At 41.1% G+C, this 24,784-nt stretch overlaps 1 protein-coding gene across 2 annotated transcripts; it reads left to right on the top strand.

Moving 5' to 3' along the window:
* The first annotated feature begins 755 nt into the window (after nt 1-755).
* On the top strand, nt 756-23,342 carry MEAF6 (MYST/Esa1 associated factor 6). Of its 2 annotated transcripts, XM_083173556.1 has the most exons (8): nt 756-977; nt 6,786-6,901; nt 8,329-8,416; nt 10,641-10,686; nt 10,782-10,974; nt 15,515-15,544; nt 18,306-18,339; nt 21,734-23,342. In XM_083173556.1, exons 1-8 carry the CDS (start codon nt 888-890, stop codon nt 21,740-21,742), a joined length of 606 nt encoding a protein of 201 aa, XP_083029682.1. In that variant the 5' UTR covers nt 756-887; the 3' UTR covers nt 21,743-23,342. The 2 variants fall into 2 exon arrangements, with proteins under 2 accessions (XP_083029682.1, XP_083029681.1); XM_083173555.1 differs by lacking the exon at nt 15,515-15,544 and having other exon boundaries at nt 757-977.
* The last annotated feature ends 1,442 nt before the right edge of the window (nt 23,343-24,784 follow it).

The raw sequence follows: 24,784 nt of genomic DNA, 5'->3' as shown, positions 1-24,784 counted from the left end.
TGTGTGGTGTATAGTGTGAGGGGCATTACGGTCTGAAATATTGCGATTATGGTGTTAGGCATAATGTGTACTGGGCATTGTGGTGTGTAATGTGTAGGTGGCATTACAGCGTGTGGCATATAGTGTTACTGGCATTATGGTGTGTAGCGTAATGTGTAAGGGGCATTATGGGGGGCACCTGAAACTATAGTAACGACACTGATTAATAGGGGGAAATTTACTAAAGGAAATTTGTAAAAAATAGGTGTATTTGTATTTAGAAATACACTTATTTTTGACATTTACTATCTCGAAAATACGGCAATTCGTATTCGTATTGATAGCACATCAATACGAATACGAATTGCCGTAGTTTCGGGATGGTAAATATCAAAAATGAGTGTATTTCTGGATACAAATACACCTATTTTTTACAAATTTCCTTTAGTAAATTTCCCCCTTAATGTTCAGATTGCATTGTAAATGCGAACCTTAATAAATGGGCCCCGGAGTTTGAGATGAAGAGGATACATATTATTTTGTTACAGTAGCACGCAGGCTCCTGTTATATCTGCTCATATGCTGATTCTCATTTATTTCTGTTGTCTATAATGTTACACAGCACAGACCATTATGCAGCTGCTGTATTGTATACATGGCACGTACTGGCAGCCTCACCCGCCCACTGACCGCCCGTTGCGTTACCCGCACGATACACTACACAGCAGTACACACGGTATGTGCGGGATTCAGAGGGAGACAGCAGCACAGCGCTATCACTATTCACTATCACTACTACTATAAGGAACGCGAACGAGCGAGAGAGAAAAGGGGGCTCGGCATATATATTCCTCCCTGTCTCCCTCCTCCTCCTCCCGGCTTCCGCCCCTCCCTCCTCACACTCCATCATGGCGATGCATAACAAGGCCGCGGCGCCTCAGATCCCAGATACACGCCGGGAGCTGGCGGAACTAGTGAAACGGAAACAGGAGCTCGCGGTAAAACGCTTCTTCTTATATTTGTAAATTAGCAGACAAGCGGTGTTTCTGCGCCACGTATTGTACCCCTGCGCCTCGCTTTGTGTCCTCCCCCAACCCCGTTTCGGCGTTACGCAAACAGGGCAACCGTAGTAGTCAGACTACCTATTTCGTTGATTGAGTAGCGTATCTGACGTACGTGAATTGCACCATCACTACGTAATTTGCGTTAGGGCACAGCGTATGTGCGGTGCTACGCAGTTGGCGCTACGCCACCTTCTGTAAAGCAAGAAAATGGTTACGTTGTGGTTTTTGAACTGTGTAGCAGCAGCGTGTCACATTACTGTATGTGATAGTGCTGCTCAGACATCTTGGTGCCGTTAGTGCTGTGTGCAGGGCATGATGATGTCCCCGTCATGGCGGGAAGGGGAAATACAGGAGCCGGGCAGCGCCGTATAGCAGAGGCTGGTGCCCCGGTGCATGCATACATACTGCTTACCTGCAGCGATGATCATGTCACTATAATATATTTATATTCCCAATATCGGCACTCGCTCGGACTTCACAAATGAAAAACTCAGACACAGCAAGTGTGCTATTGGGAGCATATGGATAATTTTATTTATTGAGCACCCTGGCTATTACACATGGATGTTGGCTGGTGCCGGCCCACAGAGACACTATATATATATATATATATTTCTCCTTTATTTGAGTTGTATTAAAATGAAAAAAGTTGCTCTTCCCTTTTTTTTCTATTATTTTTTTTTCTGATCACTTGTGTTTATTTAGTTTTTTTTGTATTCCTTTTGTAATATAACTCTTGTTTTTCAAATGGTGAATCAGTATCTCCTTTTACTGATGTGTTCCCTTAATTTTAGTGGTTATGATAATATTTATAATTAAATTGCCATCACTTAAACTGAAAGGACAGCTGTGATGTGCACTCCTGCCATTTTAGGGCTTTGGTTCTTGTGTTTGCAATGGACATCAGAAGCTGATAGTTAGCAACCATCATTGTTGCCAGCTCTGTATAATTGGTTTTTCCATTTGATGCTGAGAGCAGTGGCGTAGCTGCAGCGGTCGCAGATGCGACCGGGCCTCTGAGCCAGGGGGGCCCAACCCCCGCCACTGTCCTGGAAGAGGGAAGCGAACAGGACGCAGTCGCACCCGTTCCCAGTGCTGCTTTGCGGGCCCGCGTGCGTCGCGCTGACGTCACGCGGCAAGGGGTCCCCTTCCTATTGGCTGCCTGCGGCTGGGGACGGGACACGGTGGCCGTATCTGAGCTGTGATTGGCTGCAGCAGGGGGATTCGGAGCCGCTGCAGCCAATCACAGCTCAGATACGGCCACCGTGTCCTGTCCCCAGCCGCAGGCAGCCAATAGGAAGGGGACCCCTTGCCGCGTGACGTCAGCGCGACGCACGCGGGCTCCAACCTCCCTCTCCCTCCGCTTCCGCCCATCACACAGCACGTCGGCGCCCGACACAGCCTGGGCTGAGCCAGCTGATGCAGCATAGCGGAGTGGAGTAGGCTGCCAGGAGCAGGACCGCCCGGCGCCCTGTATCGGACTACAGTGAGTCCTGTCAGGCTTTTGAGTTTATGTGAAAAATTGCTAAAACTGCTGGGATGTGTAGTTCCACTGTTACAGTGGAACTACACGTCCCAGCATGCCCTGTCACAGTTTTAGAAATCCATTATCTAAAATCTGTGGCAGGGCATGCTGGGACGTGTAGTTCCACAACAGTACAGGTTATATATATTAAAAGGAGCACTTTACAATACTACTATTACCACTCCTAACAACAAACATTCTTACTGCTCCTAGGTCTGCCACCATCTGAGCTTCCAGTAACCTGGGCCTCTCCAGTTTTATCATCTTTGTTCTTTTAATATTTTATTTAAATAAACTACTATCCTATGTTTAAATGTTAGTTCTATTATTAACATAATATACTTGATGTATTAAAATATAAACAGACCGAGATTTTAATTTTGTTGTATGTAGGGGGGCCCCAAGCTGACCTTTCACACCAGGGCCCATGAACCCTTAGCTACGCCCCTGGCTGAGAGCATACCTCCTAACATGACCCTCTCCAGGAGGGACACAGAATGCTCTGTTCCTGGACTTCCTTGTTAATGTGTGATTGCCATCACCTGTTTTGAACAGGTAAATTGATAAGAAGGGTGTTTCAACACAGGTGATATTAATTGCACATTAACAAGCAAGTCCAGGACAAGAGCATTCTGTCCCTCCTGGAGAGGGTCATGTTGGGAGGTATGCGAGAGTGTGATGGTAGCCAATCATCGGATGGCTGCGTTACATAATAATAATTGTTTCTCGTGTAGCCCAGCATATTCTGTTGTGCTTCACAATAGGACTGCAACTGATTACCCCTACCCAAAGGGATGTTTTCAACAAAGCATTTTAGGGTATCAATTACACATGCCTAGATTGTGGGTTCTGACTGAGCTGGCACATTAAATGGCATTATATAAACCATCATAATGGAATGTTGAGATGATTGTAAAATTGTCACTATTCGGCAGCCACTTCTATCTTGAGTTAGTGGAGGGAGGCTTGGCCCCCAGAATTAGAACCTACTGATAGTGTGATATCTGACAGTGGTAGTATTTTAGTGTCAGTATCTGGCTCTTCCCTCACTGCCCATGAGGAGTCATTGATCAATGCTCTTGCTCCGCCCTGACACCTCTGAAGCCGCATCCCCAAGTCAAAGTAAATGGATGACCATCGATAGGTAAAACATTGATGGCCATTCATTGCATAGTATTACCATATTGATGGCCAGTTGCACTATTGCCATAGATTGCCATTGGCAACGATGGCCTTCCCTAGCTCTTGTACAAAATGCTTTTATCCAGCAGGGAAATATTTTTGCTGGTATGCCTGTTCCTGTACAGTGGGAATAGTACCTCTTGCATTATCTATACATGGTTTTAAGATTTTTTTTTTTCATGAACAGTGATAAATTAACAGACTCTTGAAATCAACACATATGTTAACACACTGTAGAGAAGAAAGGTTGTTGTAGTATATTGGGTTGACATCAAAAGGTCAACATGCACAAGTTCAACACATAAAAAAGTTGACATGGGATCTCAACACTTTATTTTTGCTGGCAGTGTTGACACCTGAGCACATGGATTCCCAATTAGTATATTGCATCCCCTTGCATGGCTCGTTTATGCTTTGGGCCAAGTGTATGAAAAAGTTTAAACAATCAAAAAATGCTTATGTCAACCATAGCCTTGTCATTTTATGTCTGCAAAGTGCTTTCCTTGGCCTTGCAATCCCCAAGGAACTGCAAGTTTGGGTAAGGTTAGATTTAAGCTGCGATTCTGACAATCTATTTTAACTATAGTTATACTGTGGATCACACTCTTCTCTTACAAACACTATACTCCCTAGGTCTTAATGATACAGCCCTTTCCCGATTCACATCTTACCTATTTGATCCCTCTTTCAGGGATTGCTTCTCTGACTGACTCTATTTCCTCTTCACTACCTCTGTCAGTCGGAGTTCCGCAAGGCTCAGTCTTAGGTCCTCTGCTTTTCTCAATCTATACTTCCTCTCTTGGCAAACTAATCAGCTCTTCCGGATTTCAGTATCCCTTATATGCGGATGATACTCAACCCCAGAGTTGTCACCAGTGGTTTTGGGCCGAGTCTCTGAATGCCTCTCTGCCATCTCATCTTGGATGTCTTCTTGCCAACTCAAACTTAATATTTCCAAAACGGAATTACTTATATTCCAGCCAACTAAGAACAGTTACCATCCTGACATTTCCATCGCTGTTGACAACTCATCAATATACCCTACCCCACAAGCTCGTTGCTTAGGGGTCATCCTCAACTCTGAACTGTCCTTTCTTAGCCACATTCAATCTGTCTCCAAGTCATGTTACATGCATCTAAAAAACATAACCAAAATATGACGCTATCTCACACAAGACCCTACAAAATCTCTTATCCATGCACTCATTATATCCCGCATTGATTATTGCAATAGTCTCCTAACTGGTCTTCCCAAGAACAGACTCTCGCCACTGCAATCCATTCTAAATGCTGCTGCTAGGCTGATCTTCCTTGCAAGACACTCATCGTCTGATCCGCTCTGCCAGTCCCTTGATTGGTTGCCTGTATCTTACCGTATTCAATATAAAACACTTCTATTCCCATATAAGACTATATTAACCATACTGCACCAGCTTATATCTCTTTACTTATCGCAAAATATCTCCCATCTCGACCACTTCGCTCTGCACATGATCTGCATCTCTCTTCTGCATGGATCACTAGCTCCCATTCACTATTACAGAACTTTCATTGGGCTGCTCCCATCCTATGGAATGCCATTCCATGCACAATAAGACTCTCCACTAGCCTCCAAACTTTCAAGTGTTCCCTGAAAACTCAGTTCTTCAGGCAAGCCTATCATGTTGAATTTCTACACACATAACCCTCTGAGGCACTTATGTACTATATAGCTTCCCTTCTGGACTTGTAACTTGGTGGGACTGCTATGCTATTACTGATGCCTGACCTTGTGTTTCCCTCCTATATCCCTATAGATTGTAAACTTGCAGCAGGGCCCTCCTACCTCCAAGTATGTCTGTCGTTACCCAGTTTGTTTTATCACTGTCTACCTTTTGTAAAGAGCAACGGAATCTGCTGCGCTATATAAGAAACTGTAAATAAATATAGTGAAAAATCGAATAGAAAGTTAGTCTGAATCCCACGGAATCGGTACATCTATCAGAATGAACTTAGGTCTACAGTCATTAGGTCGACCCCACTAGGTCGACTGGCAGGAAGGTCGACCTGATTTAAGGTCGACATGGGCCAAGGTCGACATGACTTTAGGTCGAATTTGCATAAAGGTCGACATGAGGAAGGTCGACTGGTCATAAGGTCGACATGGATTTTTCACTGTTTTTTTATCCGAATGTCGGCAATGAGAATCGGACCCTCGCATAGCTCGCTTCGCTCGCAATGCTTCGGGCACGGTGGCTCGCTTCGCTCGCTACAGCTTTAATAACCTCCTCCACGCCCTATTGGATGGTAGGGCATGAAATACCGCCTATTGGCACATGTCGGCTCAAAAAACAGTGAAAAAGCCCATGTCGACCTTATGACCAGTCGACCTTCCTCATGTCGACCTTTATGCAAATTCGACCTTAAGTCATGTCGACCTTAAGTCAGTTCGACCTTCCTGCCAGTCGACCTAGTGGGGTCGACCTATTGACTGTAGACCTAAGTTCATTCTAATAGATGACCGCTTCCCGAATCCCACAGTGTTCAGTTGCATGCAATACAGATTGGATCCTGGGGTGTGCCCTCATTTAGTCATGATCTATATTGACTATCTTGTCTGTAGAATGTATTTTGCCTAGGGACATATTGCAAGATAGTCTAAATCTAAAGTGCAGTTAGCAAATTGGATAGTCAAAATCGACCATGAGCCAGAATGTCGAGCATCGCCGTTTTTTAGGAAATGCAGGGATGAAGTGGTATGGTACATGTAAGGTACTCAAAATGTACAATACAACCCACATACATTATCAACCTTGGCATTTAACAATTTAATTAATATCTTAAAACAAAAAGTAATAAAAATAACAATAAAATTATGTACATATATATATTTGGGTTTTTCTACGGTGTTCTGAATATTTTGGTTTTTGGATACCCAAATAACGGATACTTGACCTATACATAAAATTGTTACCATCAACATCGCCAAAGGTTTTAAATAATTTAAAGGTCATGGATTTTCTGTATTTTTTTCCTTTTTTTTTTTTTTTCTCTAGGAAACGCTTGCAAACCTGGAACGTCAGATCTATGCATTTGAAGGAAGTTACCTGGAAGATACACAGATGTATGGAAATATTATAAGAGGATGGGACCGTTATTTAACAAACCAAAAGTAAGCTTTTGTCAGTTATTTAGGAAAGGCCAATTGGTAATTAAAAAAGATTTTTAAATAACTAGTTAAATGTGATATGAGCCATTCAATAATTATAAATATCAGTAATGTACTACTGCGAATGTATACAAAAACTGATAAATGAAATGAGAAAATAACCCATTTGTGGAGCTTATGGTATAACATTTAGACCCGAGGCTCCCACAAGGTGGAAAACTGATCAGGATCTTAAGTTCAAACTCAAGGTTATTTGTTTCCACATTTCCTCATTCCACAGCTAAATTCTGTGTAACACAATGAGGACTGCAGTGTCCTCCAACCATAGCAAGGTGCTCTTTTACATAGTCATAAAGACAAATGTTGTTTTTTTTTTTTGGTGATCGCTAAAATAGAAACATTATAATGATGTTAGCATAGATTAGGGTGACCAACTCATCCCTTTAATCCGGGACACATATTAATTACACAGGTTCGGTGGTAGTTTAAAACTAGGTGAAATGGAGTCTTGAGGTGTGGCAGTTTAAAACCAGGTGAAAGCCAGCCACAGAACCTGTGTAATTAATATGTGTCCCGGATTAAAGGGATGAGTTGGTCACCCTAGCATAGATGCGAACTTCATATGTTTGATATGATCTAGGGAGTAAGTTAATATTGTGGCTCTAACAAATTAGACGTATTCACTTGGTTCTTCTGTGCTCCTCTTCCATATTGTACTGTATCTGCAAAGCTTCTGGCCTAGGTGTCAAATTCACACTCTTAAGCAGCCCATAAACGCTGCTATGAGTGCTGACCCGATGTGTGCTTTGAGGTGCACGCTCCCGCGGCACCTCATCGCATAGTACAAAAAGTATGTGCTTGTACATACATTTTGTACTTCGGTTTCATCACATTGCATCGCATTGCATGCACAACGGATGCACATGCAATGTGATCCGTGCTAGTACAGCACGGAAAGCACGCTCACAAAGCAGCGTGTATGGGCAGCTTTAGTCGTCCCTTGTTGATGTGCTGTATGCCATCTCAAGTGCATGAAAGGTGCCCATGTTGCTATCTGCAATTGAATTGTGGGGAAGGCTGAAGTTATCATTGCTGGAAGACTAAAAACCTGCCATTTATTCTGCTGCTCAGCATTTGTTTTGTGGAAAATTGTTCTCTTCTGTACTCATCAGGGTTTGGTGTGTTTTGTAACTATTCTAGTTGGTTGGTAAAAGGTTAGGTTCGGACTGAACATTATAGGTAAAACAAGCATACATATTGGATGGTTAAGCATCCAGCTCCCTCTTTATTTTAAAATATGAGGATTAAAAAAATAAAAAAACACGGGAGGGGGGCTTAGCATGCTGAAGTTTCCATTTAATTGGGGTTTGTGTGGTATATTATTTTTACATATATTTTTTTTTTTTTTATTCTGTATTTGTGTATTTCAGGAACTCAAACAGTAAGAATGACCGAAGAAATAGAAAGTTCAAAGAAGCGGAGCGACTTTTCAGCAAATCATCAGTCACTTCTGCAGCTGTGAGTGTGTACCTAAGTATGTCTATTTTTAAGGAGTTTTATTATGTTCGATGCCAAACATCGAAATGTCTGAGCTGTAATGCTCCGTTGCTATATTGCTGTTTCAACATTTCCACCAGAAAACGCCAATACTTTTTTGGTTTAGTCTGCATATTGTGTTATAGGAGAAAAATATATATTGTGGGGTGAGCTAATCAATAGCTGCTGGCACAGGGTAAAATAAATAACAATGATGAATAATATGAGAATGTGCCAGCGCTGGCTGTGCCAATGATTAGACAAGACGGTTCTCAAAAATAATATACAAATGTATTGATAAAAAATGAACAATAAAATATTAATTAATAATAAGATGAATCGTTGGACATAAAGTCAATGTGTACAATTAAGTTATATCACAGGGATATTTGGCTGTATTATTTCATGAAAATTTCCATTATTTAAAGGCTGACATTGAATTCATATTACCATCCGACTCTTTCTGGTTGATATTGATATCCAGAATCAGGTGACTCAGCAGTCCTTGGTTGCCCTATAATTTCAAGGGCTCAGGCTTCCCATTTGGACGAGCTTCCCCTTTGCTGGAATATTAGGAATAATGCAGCTATCCCACAAGAGATGGATCCAGATATTTGGAGGGACGTCGGTGGGAGATTGGCAGGTCACAAAAGTGGACTGGATGGTGTCAGCGGGTATGGAATAAACAGCTCAACGCGTTTCCCCGGATCATGTACCTCCAGCTTCCTCAGGAGCAAGTTTTATTTTATTGTTCATTTTCTATTAATACATTTGTAGAATATTGTGTTACAGGTTGAGTCTCTCCTATCCAAACTACTGTACCCAAAATATTCAGAAATGTAAACCTTTATCAGCACAACTGAGATAGTGACATCCGATGGAGTGATGAAATTGTCTTTTTGGTGATCATTAATGGGTGCCCCATGGAGCTACTCAATTGTCCACATTTCTGCTGAGGTGGCAAGCAGTAATGTGTGGTAAGTCCAGCATTTGAAAACCCAAACCGTACTTTTTCCCTCTGCGCTGATTCATTTAAGTTAAACGGGTTCAGCTCTTCCTCGTGACTAAACCCAGTGCTTTTGGGCGTGACAATTGAATTGCCCTGCATGTACAAAAACTTTGTTTCATGAACAAATTGGTCAAAATATTGTGTTGAACAACCTTTTGCTGTGCATATAAAGTGTAGACGAAGCATAAATGCATTTCGAGTTTAGACTTGGGTCCCATTCCCAAATTATCTCCCTATTGTATACATATTTCTCCGGGTTTCAATCTCCCGTCGCTATTCCCGACGGGGGAAATAGCGGCGGGGCCCTATTCTATGCTGTCTTCCCTGACAGCATTAAACGGGGATCTCGGCAGAACGGTCCGCCTTTACAAGCAGTCGGGCCCGTTCTGTCGAGAAGGGCTGGGAATTGTTGAGCTCCCGGCCACAGCTTGATGATTTCCAGCATTTTCTCGTGGCCACGCCCACTTTTTGGTGCTCGGCAGGCGGGATATTGAATCCCGCCTGCAGAATCGCTGTCGAGCCAGCCAAGAACGGGACAGGGTCATGGCTATCAGGCCAGCCTGACAGTCGTGACCCGGGATTGAATATCCCCCTTAAGCTGGAACATATTTAAATTTGGTCTATTTTCATGTAAATGTAGAGATCAGTTGCATGAAAAGCTTCTAAATTGCATGTGACAGCAGGTTCGATTTGTGTGCACATGACACCGGAGCCTGAGAGTCTCACCTGCTGCAGAAGCAATCTGTTGGATTGCTTCTGAGCCAGACAGGCTTGGCTGTGATCGCATGCAGTATATATCGCATGCAATCCTGGCAGCTCAAGGGGAATGGAAACTCCTCAGTCGCCCTAGTGTATGGCCCGTTTTAGTGTTAATGGTCATTATACAGTAAGTCCATTTTTCGCTAGATTTTGTTTTTTATTTCTATTTTTTTGTAAGCATGGCTTTTTGTCTTTTTTGTTTTAAATATATTTTAATCTCCACTGTTACATATGCCAGAAGTTTCATAGTGGTTATAGATGATGCATTGCTTTGCACATAATGGGGGAAAATTTACAAAATGTGTGTATGTATGTATGTATGTATATCTATCTATCTATCTATCTATCTATCTATCTATCTATCTATCTCTTTGATAATGCTAAGTTTATAATGTGTTGTTAGTTTAGTCCTGACCTCATTATTTTTCTGCTTTTTAGGCAGTCAGTGCGTTGGCTGGAGTACAAGATCAAATAATTGATAAACGTGAGTTTATATTTAGCAGGTTTGGTGGGCCACATTAGAATTTATTTTTCTCTATCAGCTTGTCAATCCATATGTAATTTATGTGCTTTTATTAGGAGAACCGGGCAGCGGGACAGAGAGTGACAACTCTCCAGACTTTCAAAATCAAGAGAATGAACCTAGCCAGGATGATACAGAAGATCTAGATGGTTCCCTATCTGGTGTCAAGCCACAGAAAGCTGCATCATCTGCAAATTCTGGCGGGCACCACAGCAGTCACAAGAAGCGCAAGAATAAAAACCGGCACAGGTTGGCCAAAGCTTTATTTTTTAGTATACTAGATGAAAGTTCCATCTCAAGGACTTAAAAAACCAAAGCTATAAAAGTATTCTTTCTACATGCGCAAGTCAGTTGTGCAGTGAGAAAGTTATTCACTCTACAATTTAATGTTTGCTAAAGGCTAGAGTAGAAATTCTGATTCCATTAGTGAGCAGTACCTACCATCAAAATAGGATGTGTTCAGCAACCTAGCGGTGGGGAGGCTGGTGTTCACAATACAGATGCCAGCATCCTGACTACTGACAGGAGAAGGGCACCGAAATCCCAACATCAATTAGGATGCCAGAACCAGAATTATGGCTGCTGGGATGCCGAAAGCAGGTATGCAGGTTAGGGTTAGCCACTATGGGGGGACTTAGGGTTATGGGGAGGTGAAGGTTAGCTGACGGGGGTCCTGTTTATGCAGTGTACAGGGTTTAGTTACTAGTGGGGAGGTTTAGGGATAGAATATGGGGGAGGGGGTGGCGAAGGTTAGGGTTGGCCTATGGGGAAGGGATGGTTAGGGGAGAAGTTAAGTATACTAATCTGACCCTTTTTGGATTCCCTTCATCGGCTTTCTGGTGCCTGAATTTTGAACGCCAGCAGCCCCACCGCCAGTCATTTGTAGTTATACCTTCAATACAACTAGAAGAAGGATTTTAGTAGTGCTCAGGTAATCTGTGATACCCTAGAGTGTCTTTAAATGATAGTAGATTTTGTAGTATTATTATTATTATTATTATTATTATTATTATTATTATTAATAATATTATATGGGTTTATTGCATTACACTGTAGGAAAAAAAAAAAACCAATACTGTTAAAAAGGCCTGTTACTTAGTTGCATGTAAGTAAGCTGTCCACATTATAAACTAGTAAATATATGCAGCTCTTTGCCTATGTACCTGAATCAGACCTGATTATAGAAGTTGGGAAATCGCTATACGGCCATTTCCGCACTTGTACATATGTGCGAGCCCAGTTGCATCCATTCAAATGCAATGGACGCATAGAACTGAACTCTCTGTAGTTGCTCAAAGTTGTGTTCTGATGTCATACATGTGTGAAAAATCATACTTGAACCAAGCCATATGTTTGTATTGTTAACCACTAACCGTTATTTGACTTTCTTCTTTCAATATTCTGTAAATACTCTGTTTGTTGTATCACTGTCTCCTTTGTAAAGCGCAACGGAATATGCTGCGCTATATAAGAAACTGTTAATAAATAAATATCTTAGTTCCATATGAAATAATCTTGCGACATTCACAATAACAGAACCTAAGATCTAGTAAATTCTGTTTTATCACTCCCTCTCTTGTGAAATGTCCTAAACTGTTGGAGGTCTTGTATGAGACCTCTTGTTTGGAATCTTATTCTGAAAAAAACAAAAAGGGGTACAAATATTAATTGCTGCTTTTGTGCAATAGTGGTATATAGAAATGCATTGCTGGTATTGCCTCCGCAGTTCTTTAAAGGAAAAGCATGCTGGTGGCAGTGTATAAAGGGAGGGGGTGGGGGGGATTTGTTTGCTTTGGGGTTTTAATAGTTTCATGTATGCTTGGTCCTCAAATTACAGGTAATGAAACCTTTTCTGGAAGTGGTATATTTACTATATAGCACTTATCAAAGCTGTAGCACTTTTATCCACTGGAATTAAGCAGAAACAAAAAAAAGCGCTGTATGCTAACCTTACAAACCGAGTCACAGAAATATAATCTAATGCAGGGGTGCTCAAACTATTTTGCTCTGGGACCCCATCAGATTATAAAAATGGTACTTGTACGTCAGTTGGTCGCCCACTAACCTATTTGCTTACTTTCCCGCTTCCCCTCGTGGGGCTCTCTGTGGTCGCCACACTATATAAAGTGAACTCCACACGGACATGGATAGTGGGGGTATGAGCGTACTAACTATAGTGGGCACCCAACTAACATAAGTACCATAAAAATTATTAAAGGACCCCAGCAAGTTACTACTGAATGGCCACCACATGTGCGGTCAGTGAAGTGAAGTGACTGCTGTTGTGACAGGGAAGCAGTGGGTAATGGGGGATGGAAGAGGGAAGCAGTGGGTGTTTACTTAATGAGTTATACCCAGTCCCCCTCCACAGAAACATTAGCCTTGTGGCCAGCAACATAGAGTGGCGACCCCATGCTGAGGTGGTTGGGGCCCAATTTGGGGTCAGGACTCAGTTTGAGAACCGCTGATCTAATGGATCAATTACCTGCATTTCCTGTGGTTAACTTTTTTTTTTTTTTTTGTGTGTGTGTGTGTATATATCTATATTTTTCTATATCCTTATTTCCAATTGTAAAGTGCAACTGCACTTCCCACTACAGGTCGAGTATCCCGTATCCGAATATCCGTTATCCGAATTATTCCGAAATACGGACATTCCAGAAAGTGAAAAAAATTTTTTTTTTCCTAAAAACTCACTGGGGACATATGTAACAGCATCACTGGGGACATGATATGTAACTGGCACTATATATGTGCAAGACAATGATTGCTTGGCATTCAAATTCAGTGCTGAGATAGTACACACATTTTGTTTCACGTTTTGAAACCTTGTTTTTTGAACAATTAAAATATGTTTGTGTGTATTTTATGTGGTAATAAAATATATTTGTGTGTATATTATGTGTTTATACAGCATAAATGCAAGATACTTCAAAATACATCATTGAAATATTAAAATATTCCGAAATACGGAATAATCCGTTATCCAAAATTCTCCTGGTCCCGAGCATTTTGGATACGGGATACTCAACCTGTATATAAAAAACTGATATCATAATTTAGCGGAAAGAATATAATTGTCCGTAGATACATAATTGTTTAGACTTGAGGATCCCTACTCTTGCATTATAGATAGGGTGAGTCATATCTATTCTATGGCTCACTGTTAACCCTCCTATCTAGCTCCACTAACTAACCCATACAGTGAATACTACTGTTACCATAACAATACACAGCAGGTGTTTTACCAATGCACATTTTGCTTTTATAGAAACCTAGAATTTGACATCAAATAAGAACCACTTAATCTGCCCCTTTTTAAAGAAAAGAAATAAACGCTTAACCCTTTTTTGATCCTTTGATCTTTTGTAAGGGTATTGCTTTATGAAGGTCACACATGAAGGCCCACTCTACCATTCTGAGAGTACAGAGGGTGCTCTGGGACACTGGAGCAGCATAATCAAGTCCCTGCCAGAACTTTGGGTCAAAATAAGCCTGCCCTACTCTGCAAAGCTCCACCTATTTTGGTTAAAGTATTGCCCTATTCAGGGTGTGTAAAATGGGACATAAGAGAGACTTGCTAGACTGCTGCTGCTTAAGGTGTGTACACACGGTCAGATGTGCCTTAAGATACTATCCACGATCCGATCGGATCGGAATCAGATCGCAAGGCACATCCGATTTGCATACAAGTCTGACTATATAGTGCAGATCTGCACTATATAGTCATGGCAGACAAGAGTTTCTGCCTTGCGATACGTGAACTCGAATCGGATCGGGATCGCAAGGGTTAAAACCGATGTTAACATCAGAAGGCAAAAAGTACCGTGTGTACACACTATTACTCCTGTACAGTCTGATCGTTTGTCAGTGGTTTCTAAACTCTGTAATCAAGGAACCCCAACAGTGTGAGGTGTCCTCACAGAATCACAAGTGAAATAATCCGCTCCATTTATGGATTATATAAAATGTCAGTGAGTAATTAGTACACCTGTGTTGGTGGTCCCTTAGGACTGAGCCATTAAGGCAAATTGAAAATATACTAGACATGAAATAGTATAGTATTCGTATAATAACACCCATTTGATGAATTTCACCTGTAAACTTAAATACAATTTTTGTGAATGAAAACATAGGTGTAACTTTTTTTCTTTTTAAGTAATAAATTCACTGTCCAATTTTCTTAATTAGTACAATAATTACATGTCATTATAATTGTTTAAAAAAAAAAAAAAATAGCCTGAAATCACCCAAAAGACTTATGTTAACGCATGCAGCCCTCAATTACCTAACCTATTTATTAAAACAATTGCCTATATATATATATATATATATATATATATATATATATATATATATATATATATATATATATATATATATATATATATATATATATATATAAATTTTTTTATTTATTCATTTATAATTTAATAAGTTTAAATCTCTTTTTTTTTGCTGCAATAATCTTGTCTGATTAAGCAAGGACACTGTTTACGCATTCTGTACATATATGTACATTTCATAAAAAGCTAAATGGATATTTGCACCTGTAGTTTGATTTATTTCTATACGGTATGCTGTCATTTGAGTGGTGGTTTTTTTTTTTCAATTATGTTTGATAAAAATTAGTAAAGGTATTTTTTTCCCCCACAGTAAAATTGCATTTTGCTTCCTTCTACTTAAATGCATTTTCCAGATTAGCATACTGTTTTCTGCTAATCACCCAGTTATACTAATTGTTGCATTAATTCCTATTGCTTTCTTTTCTCTTTAATGCTTCCCCCAGTCCATCTGGCATGTATGATTATGACTTCGAGTAAGTGTGTTTCTTTGGTCTGTACAAATGCTTATATTCAGATAATGCAAATTTGTTATGTGCTGAATTTCCTTGCAGAATTAAGTTTGTGAAATGGATTGGTAAAATTGTATTGACTGATATTCTATTGTACAGTCAAGTGTCATTTTTTAGAAAAAAAAAAATTTGATCACAAAAATACCTATCCTGAATTTACCAGGACAAAATGTTAGACCTTCATCCTCACTGAAATTATCTGAGGTTCTTTGGCCTTTTTTGTTGATCTCCTCCATATTCACATAGTTTAGCAGATTCTAGTTTTATGACCTTGCTTTCCCTATGTCCTGTGAGTATTTTTACAGAGCCTCCAAGTTAGTGGAAGCCAGGAAATTAATCTGTGGCCATACTGTATACTGAGCAATTATTGGACCAATCAGCCGAGTGTGCACTAATAAGTTTGCGGCATGACCGAGCATCAGTTATAGATCCAGCGACAGTGAGAAATCTTTCTGCGTGCACGACTAATGCAATTATTGGTGCTCATATCTGATGGAGGCAGTATTTGCAATTGGACAGAGACCAATTATCTGTTTGACCATTTCAGATAATCTGTCAATCTTTTATGGGCCATGCATACGGGGCGATTTCTGTTTAATTTCCTAAAAGTTAATAGTACAACTTGCTCAGGGTGTATGCCCCATGGCAATACGTGGCCCTGCACCTGCTATTGCTGGTCTAGATCATTCAAGCATGCATTATATATCTAGTCCGATCACATAGCAAGAGATTTTAGTATTTGCTTCACAAAATCGCTCTGCACACATCTCTTATAAAAATCTCTCCATATTTATGGGAGATCTAGACTGTGGGAAATCTCCCACGCTAAATTGCTCAGAACACATATCTTGCTCAAATCTCCCTGTGTGCCACATTATTTTATTTTTTTTTCAATTCAAATGAGTGCAGTCCAGTTGGGATGTTTCTGAAATAAATATTGGTACTTGTGTATTTTGGCGGCGCCCATCGCATCGCATACCATAACGCATACGATGGTATGCGATGCAACGCGATATCGTACGATAGTGCACGATGGCATACAATTTTCAAATTGTATGCCATTGTACATGGCATACAATGCCATACGATGCGATTAAACATTGTATAAGCACCCTAATGGGTGCTTATACAATGTTAAGCACCCTAATGGGTGCTTACAATGTTAAATGCACCCCCACGCCACCCCCCCCCCCCCCACTATAAACGTGAACCCGAAGCGTGGCGAGGGGCGGCGGTACGCGTCCTACGACCTTTTCATACCCCCACTATCCACGTCGGCGTGGAAATGAGAATAGAATAGTTTGGCGAGCGCAGCGAGCCACCGAGCCCGAAGCGTGGCGAGCGCAGCGGATACCTGCGAAGGGACGCGTTTACCTGTGAAGGTATCCGCGGGGCTCGCCACGCTTCGGGCTCGGTGGCTCGCTGCGCTCGCCACACTATTCTGTTCTCAACTCCAGGCCGACGTGGATAGTGGGGGTATGAAAAAGTCGTAGGACGCGTACCGCCGCCCCTCGCTGGCTCGCTGCGCTCGCCACGCTTCGGGTTCACGTTTATAGTGGGGGGGGTGGCGTGGGGGTGCATTTAACATTGTAAGCACCCATTAGGGTGCTTATATGATTTTTTATCGTATAGGGGGTCAAAATCGCATCGCATGCCATCGGGTACATGGCATGCGATGCGATCCGTTCATCGTACGATGGACATCGGGGGCGCCGCCAAAATACACAAGTACCTAAATATTGTTTATTGCAAATATGCAGTGTTTCATGTACTACATGTAATTAACGTAAATTTGCACAGAAATTGAAACAAGTATTTTATTGAATTGGTCCCCTAGTTTTGCTAGTACTACAAAACACTTCAGTGAATTTGGACTTTTGTTCCAGTATTAACCCTTGTAAAGAGCATTTTTAATTGTTGCAGTAGTTCATGGTGTTTAAAAAAAATCTTGTTACTGTATATGCACTTGAACATGTTACAGCGAAGGACCCATATTGTCCTTGTTGTTTTAGTGGCACGCCATTGAAAAGTTAACACAGTTCTTATTTCAACTACATGATCAAGTTGTAAAAAAAAGTTTATTATAAAGGGTTGAGTATTTTCTCTGGAGTGGCAATAATAATCAAACCAATAACTCCTTGTTCAAATTACCTTTTCATTTAAAGTTGTGGTCTCCTTTTTAAATGAGATTAATTATGCAGAAGTAGAAAGCTGGTGTAGATTTGCCTACATTAAATGCTTTAATTGCATCATAAAGGCTGCTTAGATGTTCAATGCCAGGAGAATGTAATATGGGATGTGCTCACAAAAATAACTTCCTTCGCTCTGTAAGTGTAGCTTAATTTTTAAACCATAAGTATTTAATAAATAGGTAAATAATTGAAGACCTCTAGTTTATTTTCCATTTCAGTATTTGCCAATTCAGCCCAGAGTGATGTCTGAGCGCCTCCTGGCTTAGTGATATCATAGGGTCTCCTTTAGTAAGGTTGAACAAGACCTACAAGTGGGAGATTACACTGAGCATCTTGAATGAATTTGTTTTTGTGGCTGTCCCTTTTTTTTTTTTATATAGTGGACACGGAGAATGTCATGCATAAACAACTGAATCGGTATATGATATTGCAACCTTTTTGATGAGGGATTCTTGTCAGTACTCTGGATTTTAAGTTATTTCTATTTTTGTTCTTAACTGTTTGTTTTTTTTCCCTCCTCTCCCCTTCTTAAGGATTGATCTCAAACTGAACAAAAAGCCTAGATCAGTAAGTATAATGCATTTTTTTTTTTTTTGGGTTGAGTTAAGGTGGTCATGCCTCCTTGTTTTCTCAATTTCATTACACAAACTATATTAAATTTCCTCCAGTTATGTAACATGTGCTATGCAATGCGCTCATGTACAAATTTGAATCAATTGGAATATCTTTGCAGAAGATTTGTCTTCATTGAGGTGATAAAGTTTTAATATGGGACAGAGCATGAGTCATACCTACCTTGGAATATTTATTCTCTGGGAGATGCTCATACAGAAGTAGATGTATGGTGTCAAGGGCGAGGGCATCATGCTGACATCATGCGGTAGAGGATGCAGCCTTTAGAGCTGGCGCTGCTCCAAGCACTGCCTCCTCCATTAGTGTGAACAGGAAATGGGTCGCTGGACCCGATTAAACTGCACAGCAAAGAAGAACCCTTTTTTACCGGTTTGTAATGGCGGTTTTCTGTACCCGGTAACCCCTTCTAGATCGCACCAATTACTGGACCAAACCAGCATGAACCCGGTAATTAAGTGTGATATGCAGTCGTTGACTAGAGGCGGGAGCCCGCATCTTTTTTTTTTTTTTTAAATTTATTCTTTATTTGATTTTCATCACACATTCCATTTCAACTTTAGTAGAAAAATAGATAAAAAAAGATTATTAGAAGTTCATACAAACATACATTTCATATCAAAATCGAGTTTAGAGGTCTGTGGGTTACCATGGGGGTCAATTGTCTATCTATGATTTTTAGTATTACCGAGTGGGTTCTTTATCTCTTCTTCAGTTTGTCATACACTTTTCAGTGAATATTTGAGGGAGGACAGGGAGCCCGCATCTTTAACGACATTGGGTGTACACACTGAGCGATTTACACTGTATATCGTTAACCATCTATCACCCAGTGTGTACCCAGCATTACATCTTTATTACAAAGGGCCCAAAAAATGTCTGTCCTTTTATTTTTATTTTTTATTGCTTGGTGTTGTCACAGCTTCAGATACATTGTGCTTTAGGGCCTTATTCTAGTTCACTCTTTCGGACAAAATCTTAGATGGACAAAACCATGTGCACTGCAGGGGGGCAGATGTAAAATGTGCAGAGAGAATTAGATTTGGGTGAGTTATTTTGTTTCTGTGCAGGGTAAATACTGGCTGCTTTATTTTTACACTGCAATATAGATCTCACTTTGAAGTAAAACCCCACCCAACTCTAATTCTCTCTGCACAAGTAACATCTGCCCCACCTGCAGTGCACATGGTTTTGTCCATCTAAGAAGGATTTGTCAGAAAGAATGAACTAGAATAAGGCCCCTTATGTCAGAGGTAAATTGATGCATTCTAGGTCTGGGTACAATCTAGTAGATCTGTCTGGTACTTTTGTAGTTTCACGGCGCCACCGCGCGCACAGTGAAACTTGGCAGTCTGCCAGACTCTGTTTACTGTGCGTGTGCCGCTCTAGCTGTTCTCAGCGCAGCGCATGGTTGCTTTCCTTATGTAAGCTACGATATCAGCATAGCGCTGGGCAGCAGCAGTGCACCCAGCGCTGGGCAGCAGCAGTGCACCCAGCGCTGACAGGTCACTGTGGTACTTGTAGTTCCACAGTGAAATAGGCAGTCCTGCGCACCGCTGACAACCCGGCAATTTAGACGCTAAAGCGTCTAAATCCAGACTCCTGCGCACCGCTGACAACCCGGCAATTTAGACGCTACAGCGTCTAAATCCAGACTCCCTGAACTGGACACCCCGGCAATTTAGACGTCTAGATTTAGACGTCTAAATCCAGACTCCCTGCAAACCGCTAAGATGGGGGCATCTAAATTTAGACGGTAAAGCGTCTAAATTTAGTAGGGTCTAGGGGTACACTATTAAACCTGTTCACAATGACACTAGTCGACGTAACAGCTGTCGACCTTGTTAATTCCACTATCCACGCCAACCCAAAGCGTGGCGAGCGGCGGCGGTAGGCGTCCTACGACCTTTTCATACCCCCACTATCCACGTCGGCGTGGAGTTGATTTTATAAAGTGTGGCGAGCGCAGCGTGCACCCGAGCCCGAAGCATGGCGAGCGGACGCGGATACCTTCACAGGTATCGGTGTCCCCTCGCGGGGCTCGCTGCGCTCACCACGCTTCGGGCTCGGTGGCTCGCTGCGCTCGCCACACTTTATAAAGTCAACTCCACACCGACGTGGATAGTGGGGGTATGAAAAGGTCGTAGGACGCGTACCGCCGCCCCTCGCGGGCTCGCGCTCGCCGTGCTTCGGGTTGGCGTGGAATTAACAAGGTCGACAGCTGTTACGTCGACTAGTGTCATTGTGAACAGGTTTAATAGTGTACCCCTAGACCCTACTAAATTTAGACGCTTTACCGTCTAAATTTAGATGCCCCCTCTTAGTGGTTTGCAGGGAGTCTGGATTTAGACGTCTAAATTGCCGGGTTGTCAGCGGTGCGCAGGACTGCCTATTTCACTGTGGAACCACAAGTATCACAGTGACCTGTCAGCGCTGGGTGCACTGCTGCTGCCCAGCGCTATGCTGATAACGTAGCTTACATAAGGAAAGCAGCCACGCGCTGCGCTGAGAACAGCTAGAGCGGCACGCGCACAGTAAACACAGAGTCTGGCAGACTGCCAAGTTTCAAAGTTTCACTGTGCACGCGGTGGCGCCGTGAAACTACACAAGTACAATCAATCTGCAGATATATCTAAAGACTGATCAGGCAGCGTGTTCTCCATACATGTTGCCCAATCCGTTTGGACTGACATCACAAATGGGTGGGCATATTTGCATGCACCTGTCCACTGAGCTGCCAATCACCAGTGGCTCCCGGTGCAGCCGTTAACAGATCTGTATTGCTCGTACACACTGGCCAATGTTGCATCGATATATCGGCTGGTGTGTATGCACCTATTCACACAAGCGCCAAAATATTTGAATAGGTAATAGGCATTTTTATATTTATCTATTTTTGCTGTGGCTTTAAAATTGTTGTACATGCTAATGGCATGACAGATGACTCATTTGAAAATATATATATATATATCTTCTCACCAGCTTTCCAAGACATGGGTCGCATCTGATGCGACTAATCAAATACTCAGAAGCCACCAATCTCGGAGCGACCTCCTGCCTCCTCTGCTTCCTTGTTCCCTGCCCAGTAGTTGCTGTGGTGATCCCTATTAGCAGGGCCAGTCATTGGGGAAATGTAATGTAAGAATCTCTTAGCCTCCCAGTGTATACCCAGTGACTGCAGAGAGGATAAGCTGTAAGGGAAATGCAAAACGTATGGTCCAATGTATTGGCTTAAAAATAACACCATAGGAACTGTTCAAATCCTGCTCAGAAATAGTGATTTAATGTATGTTCACGCATTCTTAATTTATTTTTTATTTTTTTTCTTTAGGATTATTAATGTGGTTCCATCTCCATCAACAACCAAGACTTCCAGTAAATCATTAATTTCTTCCAAGAGATTCAACATTTTTATCCAAGCCAATGACCTAAAACCTGTCTACATTATATTAAATGGATCGAAGTAAGATGCTCCTACTACTTTAAGACAGGAGTGATTAATTCCGTAGAGGAGCATAGCTTGTATTGGGATTTAAAATTTGTTCTCTGCAGACTGGTATAGAAATCAGCAGTTAAGCACAAATGTACACCTGCTGTTAGCCCTTCAATTACAGTTTGCCTAGCAATGCGTTCAGAAATGGAGGCTTAGTTTGCCAAAGCAGGCTGTGACCCTTTACTGGATGTTAAACTGTCTGGTCAGTCCCATTTGTACATCAAATATATCAAAGACCCCTCCTTTCCATGTGGTATTTAATTTCTACATTTTCTTTGCTTTTTCATTTCCTGTTCTAAATGGAAATTTCAAGATATAATTTTTTGGCTGTTGAGGATTTTCTAATGTGATTCTCCAAAGTGAGACTGGTACTTTACATATTTACACTGTGTGTTTAATGATGCTATATTACAATTGTGCTTGGTTGGTTCATTCTTATAGTACATGCAGTAAAGATTTTTTTTTTATTATTATTGTGAATATGTGTATATATCTTTTTACGGTTATATATAGATTTTTTTTTTTATTTGTTCATTTGAACCAAGGCATTCAACTAGCAAGTCCTCAGCTGTTTTGGCGACCATCAGCTGCCTCTTCAAAGTTTCATAAACTATGTGCTGTGTGTTCTTTTCTTTTTTCTTTTCCTTTTTTTTTTTTTTTTTTTAAACTGCTTTCAGCCCATGAGCACATTGGTGATGTTTATGCCACCAATTTCATAAAATACATGGACAACATCAAAATGTCATTTTATTATAAAATACAATGCCGCAGTAAACTACTTACACTGCAATATATGCTACCTGGTAAATAGTTGTGTAGTTGTGGTATAAGTCTTTGAGGCGGTTGTAATCGGAATGAAAACCTACTCCTTTAATTTTACTACCTGTCGTAAGTTGACCTTTTGTAGCAGCAACCTTTTTTAAGATGTAAAAAAAAATATCTGGATTTATTCCAGATTCTTCCTCTGTCATCACCTATTTTTCATCTAAATTACTTACATTTTGTAATACTGACATTGGCAGATTATGTAAAGGAAGGTGCAATATTGCAGTGATTCGTTATTTGCCATCCTATTTTTAACGCAACAACTTTTTTTTTTTTTGCTAGCTTTTGAACTTCTACTGTGGAAGGAACAATGCTTGCTATAAATTGGGGATGTTTTTTATTTCTTTTTAAAATGTAATATTTTAACTTGAAGAGGAGGTTGTCTATTAGAGCTAATCCTTTATCTGTAATGCTGTGGGTGTTTTTTTTGTTTACCGTTCAGAGATTTATTTTACATGTACTTTGTAGACCTGGGTTGTCAGGTTTTGTGGGTTCCCTTGACACCTGGTAAGCAAAAATGTGAACCAACAATATCTTGTCACTGTTTTATTGCAGTCAGCATAAGCTCAAATACTTCAATCTCACTGTGGATCTGCAAAATAAACAGCACACTATTTACTAACTCCTTCTGAAGTTTTTCTTTTTAGATGCGGTGCCTATCTATGTGTGAGAATGTAGTAACTGTGGTTCAGTGCCTATAGATGAATAATACCCCTTTTACACCGCACAAATAACCCGGGTCAATTATGCGTGTGAAAGGACCTTTTGAAAAAACCAGGTTGCTGGGCAGTGAGAATTGGTAAGCCAGGTCAAGTGACTCTGGTCCTGTTCAATGCTATGGAGGAGGCAGCAACTTTACCTTAGTGCTGCTGCCTCCTCCCCCGCCTGACATGCCGCCGCTCCACCCTGGCCGCCGGACGACTTCAGTGACCTGGCTATAAGCTGGGTCACTGTGAGCTGCAGTTAGCAAATGCCAGGTTGCTCCCAGGACGGACCCGTTTCCAAATCCCAAGTTTGACCCAGCATTTGCGATATGAAAGAGTTATTAGTGAATCCATACTGGAATTTAAACATTATAGGCTTTCTGCTGTGTTCATATAAAAGAAATGTCTCATAGTGTAGAATAGGGTATGGATTGTATGGTCGACCTAAAGATGGTCGACAGTCATTAGGTCGACAGTCAAAATGTCGACATGGGATTTTTCACTTTTTTACTCGCATGTTGACATGGACACAGTTTTAAGTGCACCGCATCCACTCACATGGCTCGCTGCGCTTGCCATGCTTCGGGCACATTATTTTAATCTCCCACCATGCCCTAGTGGATGGTAAGGCATGAAATACCCCCTGTCGACACATGGCTCAAAAAAACTGAAAAACCCCATGTCGACCTTGTGCCGTGTCAACCTAGACCCCTGTCGACCTAGTGGTGTCAACCTAATGACTGTCGACCATCCGACTGTATCCCGTAGCATATCCAGGGATTTTATTAAAAAGTTAAAATACACTTTTGAGTGGTCGTGCAAGATACCAGACGATCTCTTACTGGTCAATCATTTGCAAGGCAAAGCCGCCTCGCACGGCTGCCGAACTCTTGCAGCATTACTTCCTGCCCAACATATTAATCGCACAGTAAGGTTCAATTACAGACCTCAATGTTTGTGTTGGGTAACCTAATGTTACACAGAGATAATATTGCATTTTTTTTATGTTTTTTATATATATATATATATATATATATATATATATATATATATATATATATATATATATATATATATATATATATATATATAGTCGGGCAAAAAAGTATTTAGTCAGCCACCAATTGTGCAAGTTCTCCCACTTAAAAAGATGAGAGAGGCCTGTAATTTTCATCATAGGTATACCTCAACTATGAGAGACAAAATGAGGAAAAAAAATCCAGAAAATGACATTGTCTGATTTTTAAAGAATTTATTTGCAAATTATGGTGGAAAATAAGTATTTGGTCAAAAACAAACAAGCAAGATTTCTTGCTCTCACAGACCTGTAACTTCTTCTGTAAGAGGCTCCTCTGTCCTC

The sequence above is a fragment of the Crinia signifera genome, chromosome 2 (assembly GCF_055691185.1).
Source record: "Crinia signifera chromosome 2, ASM5569118v1, whole genome shotgun sequence".
NCBI lineage: Eukaryota > Metazoa > Chordata > Amphibia > Anura > Myobatrachidae > Crinia > Crinia signifera.
This window is presented reverse-complemented; position numbering and strand designations above follow the sequence as displayed.

What these genes read in the sequence shown, in the direction of transcription:
- MEAF6 (XM_083173556.1), top strand. Translation starts at nt 888, where the DNA reads ATGGCGATGCATAACAAGGCCGCGGCGCCTCAGATCCCAGATACACGC. An exon ending in AACGGAAACAGGAGCTCGCG is followed by an intron (nt 978 to 6,785) that starts GTAAAACGCTTC and finishes TTTTTTCTCTAG; the next exon opens with GAAACGCTTGCAAACCTGGA. An exon ending in CATCAGTCACTTCTGCAGCT is followed by an intron (nt 8,417 to 10,640) that starts GTGAGTGTGTAC and finishes TCTGCTTTTTAG; the next exon opens with GCAGTCAGTGCGTTGGCTGG.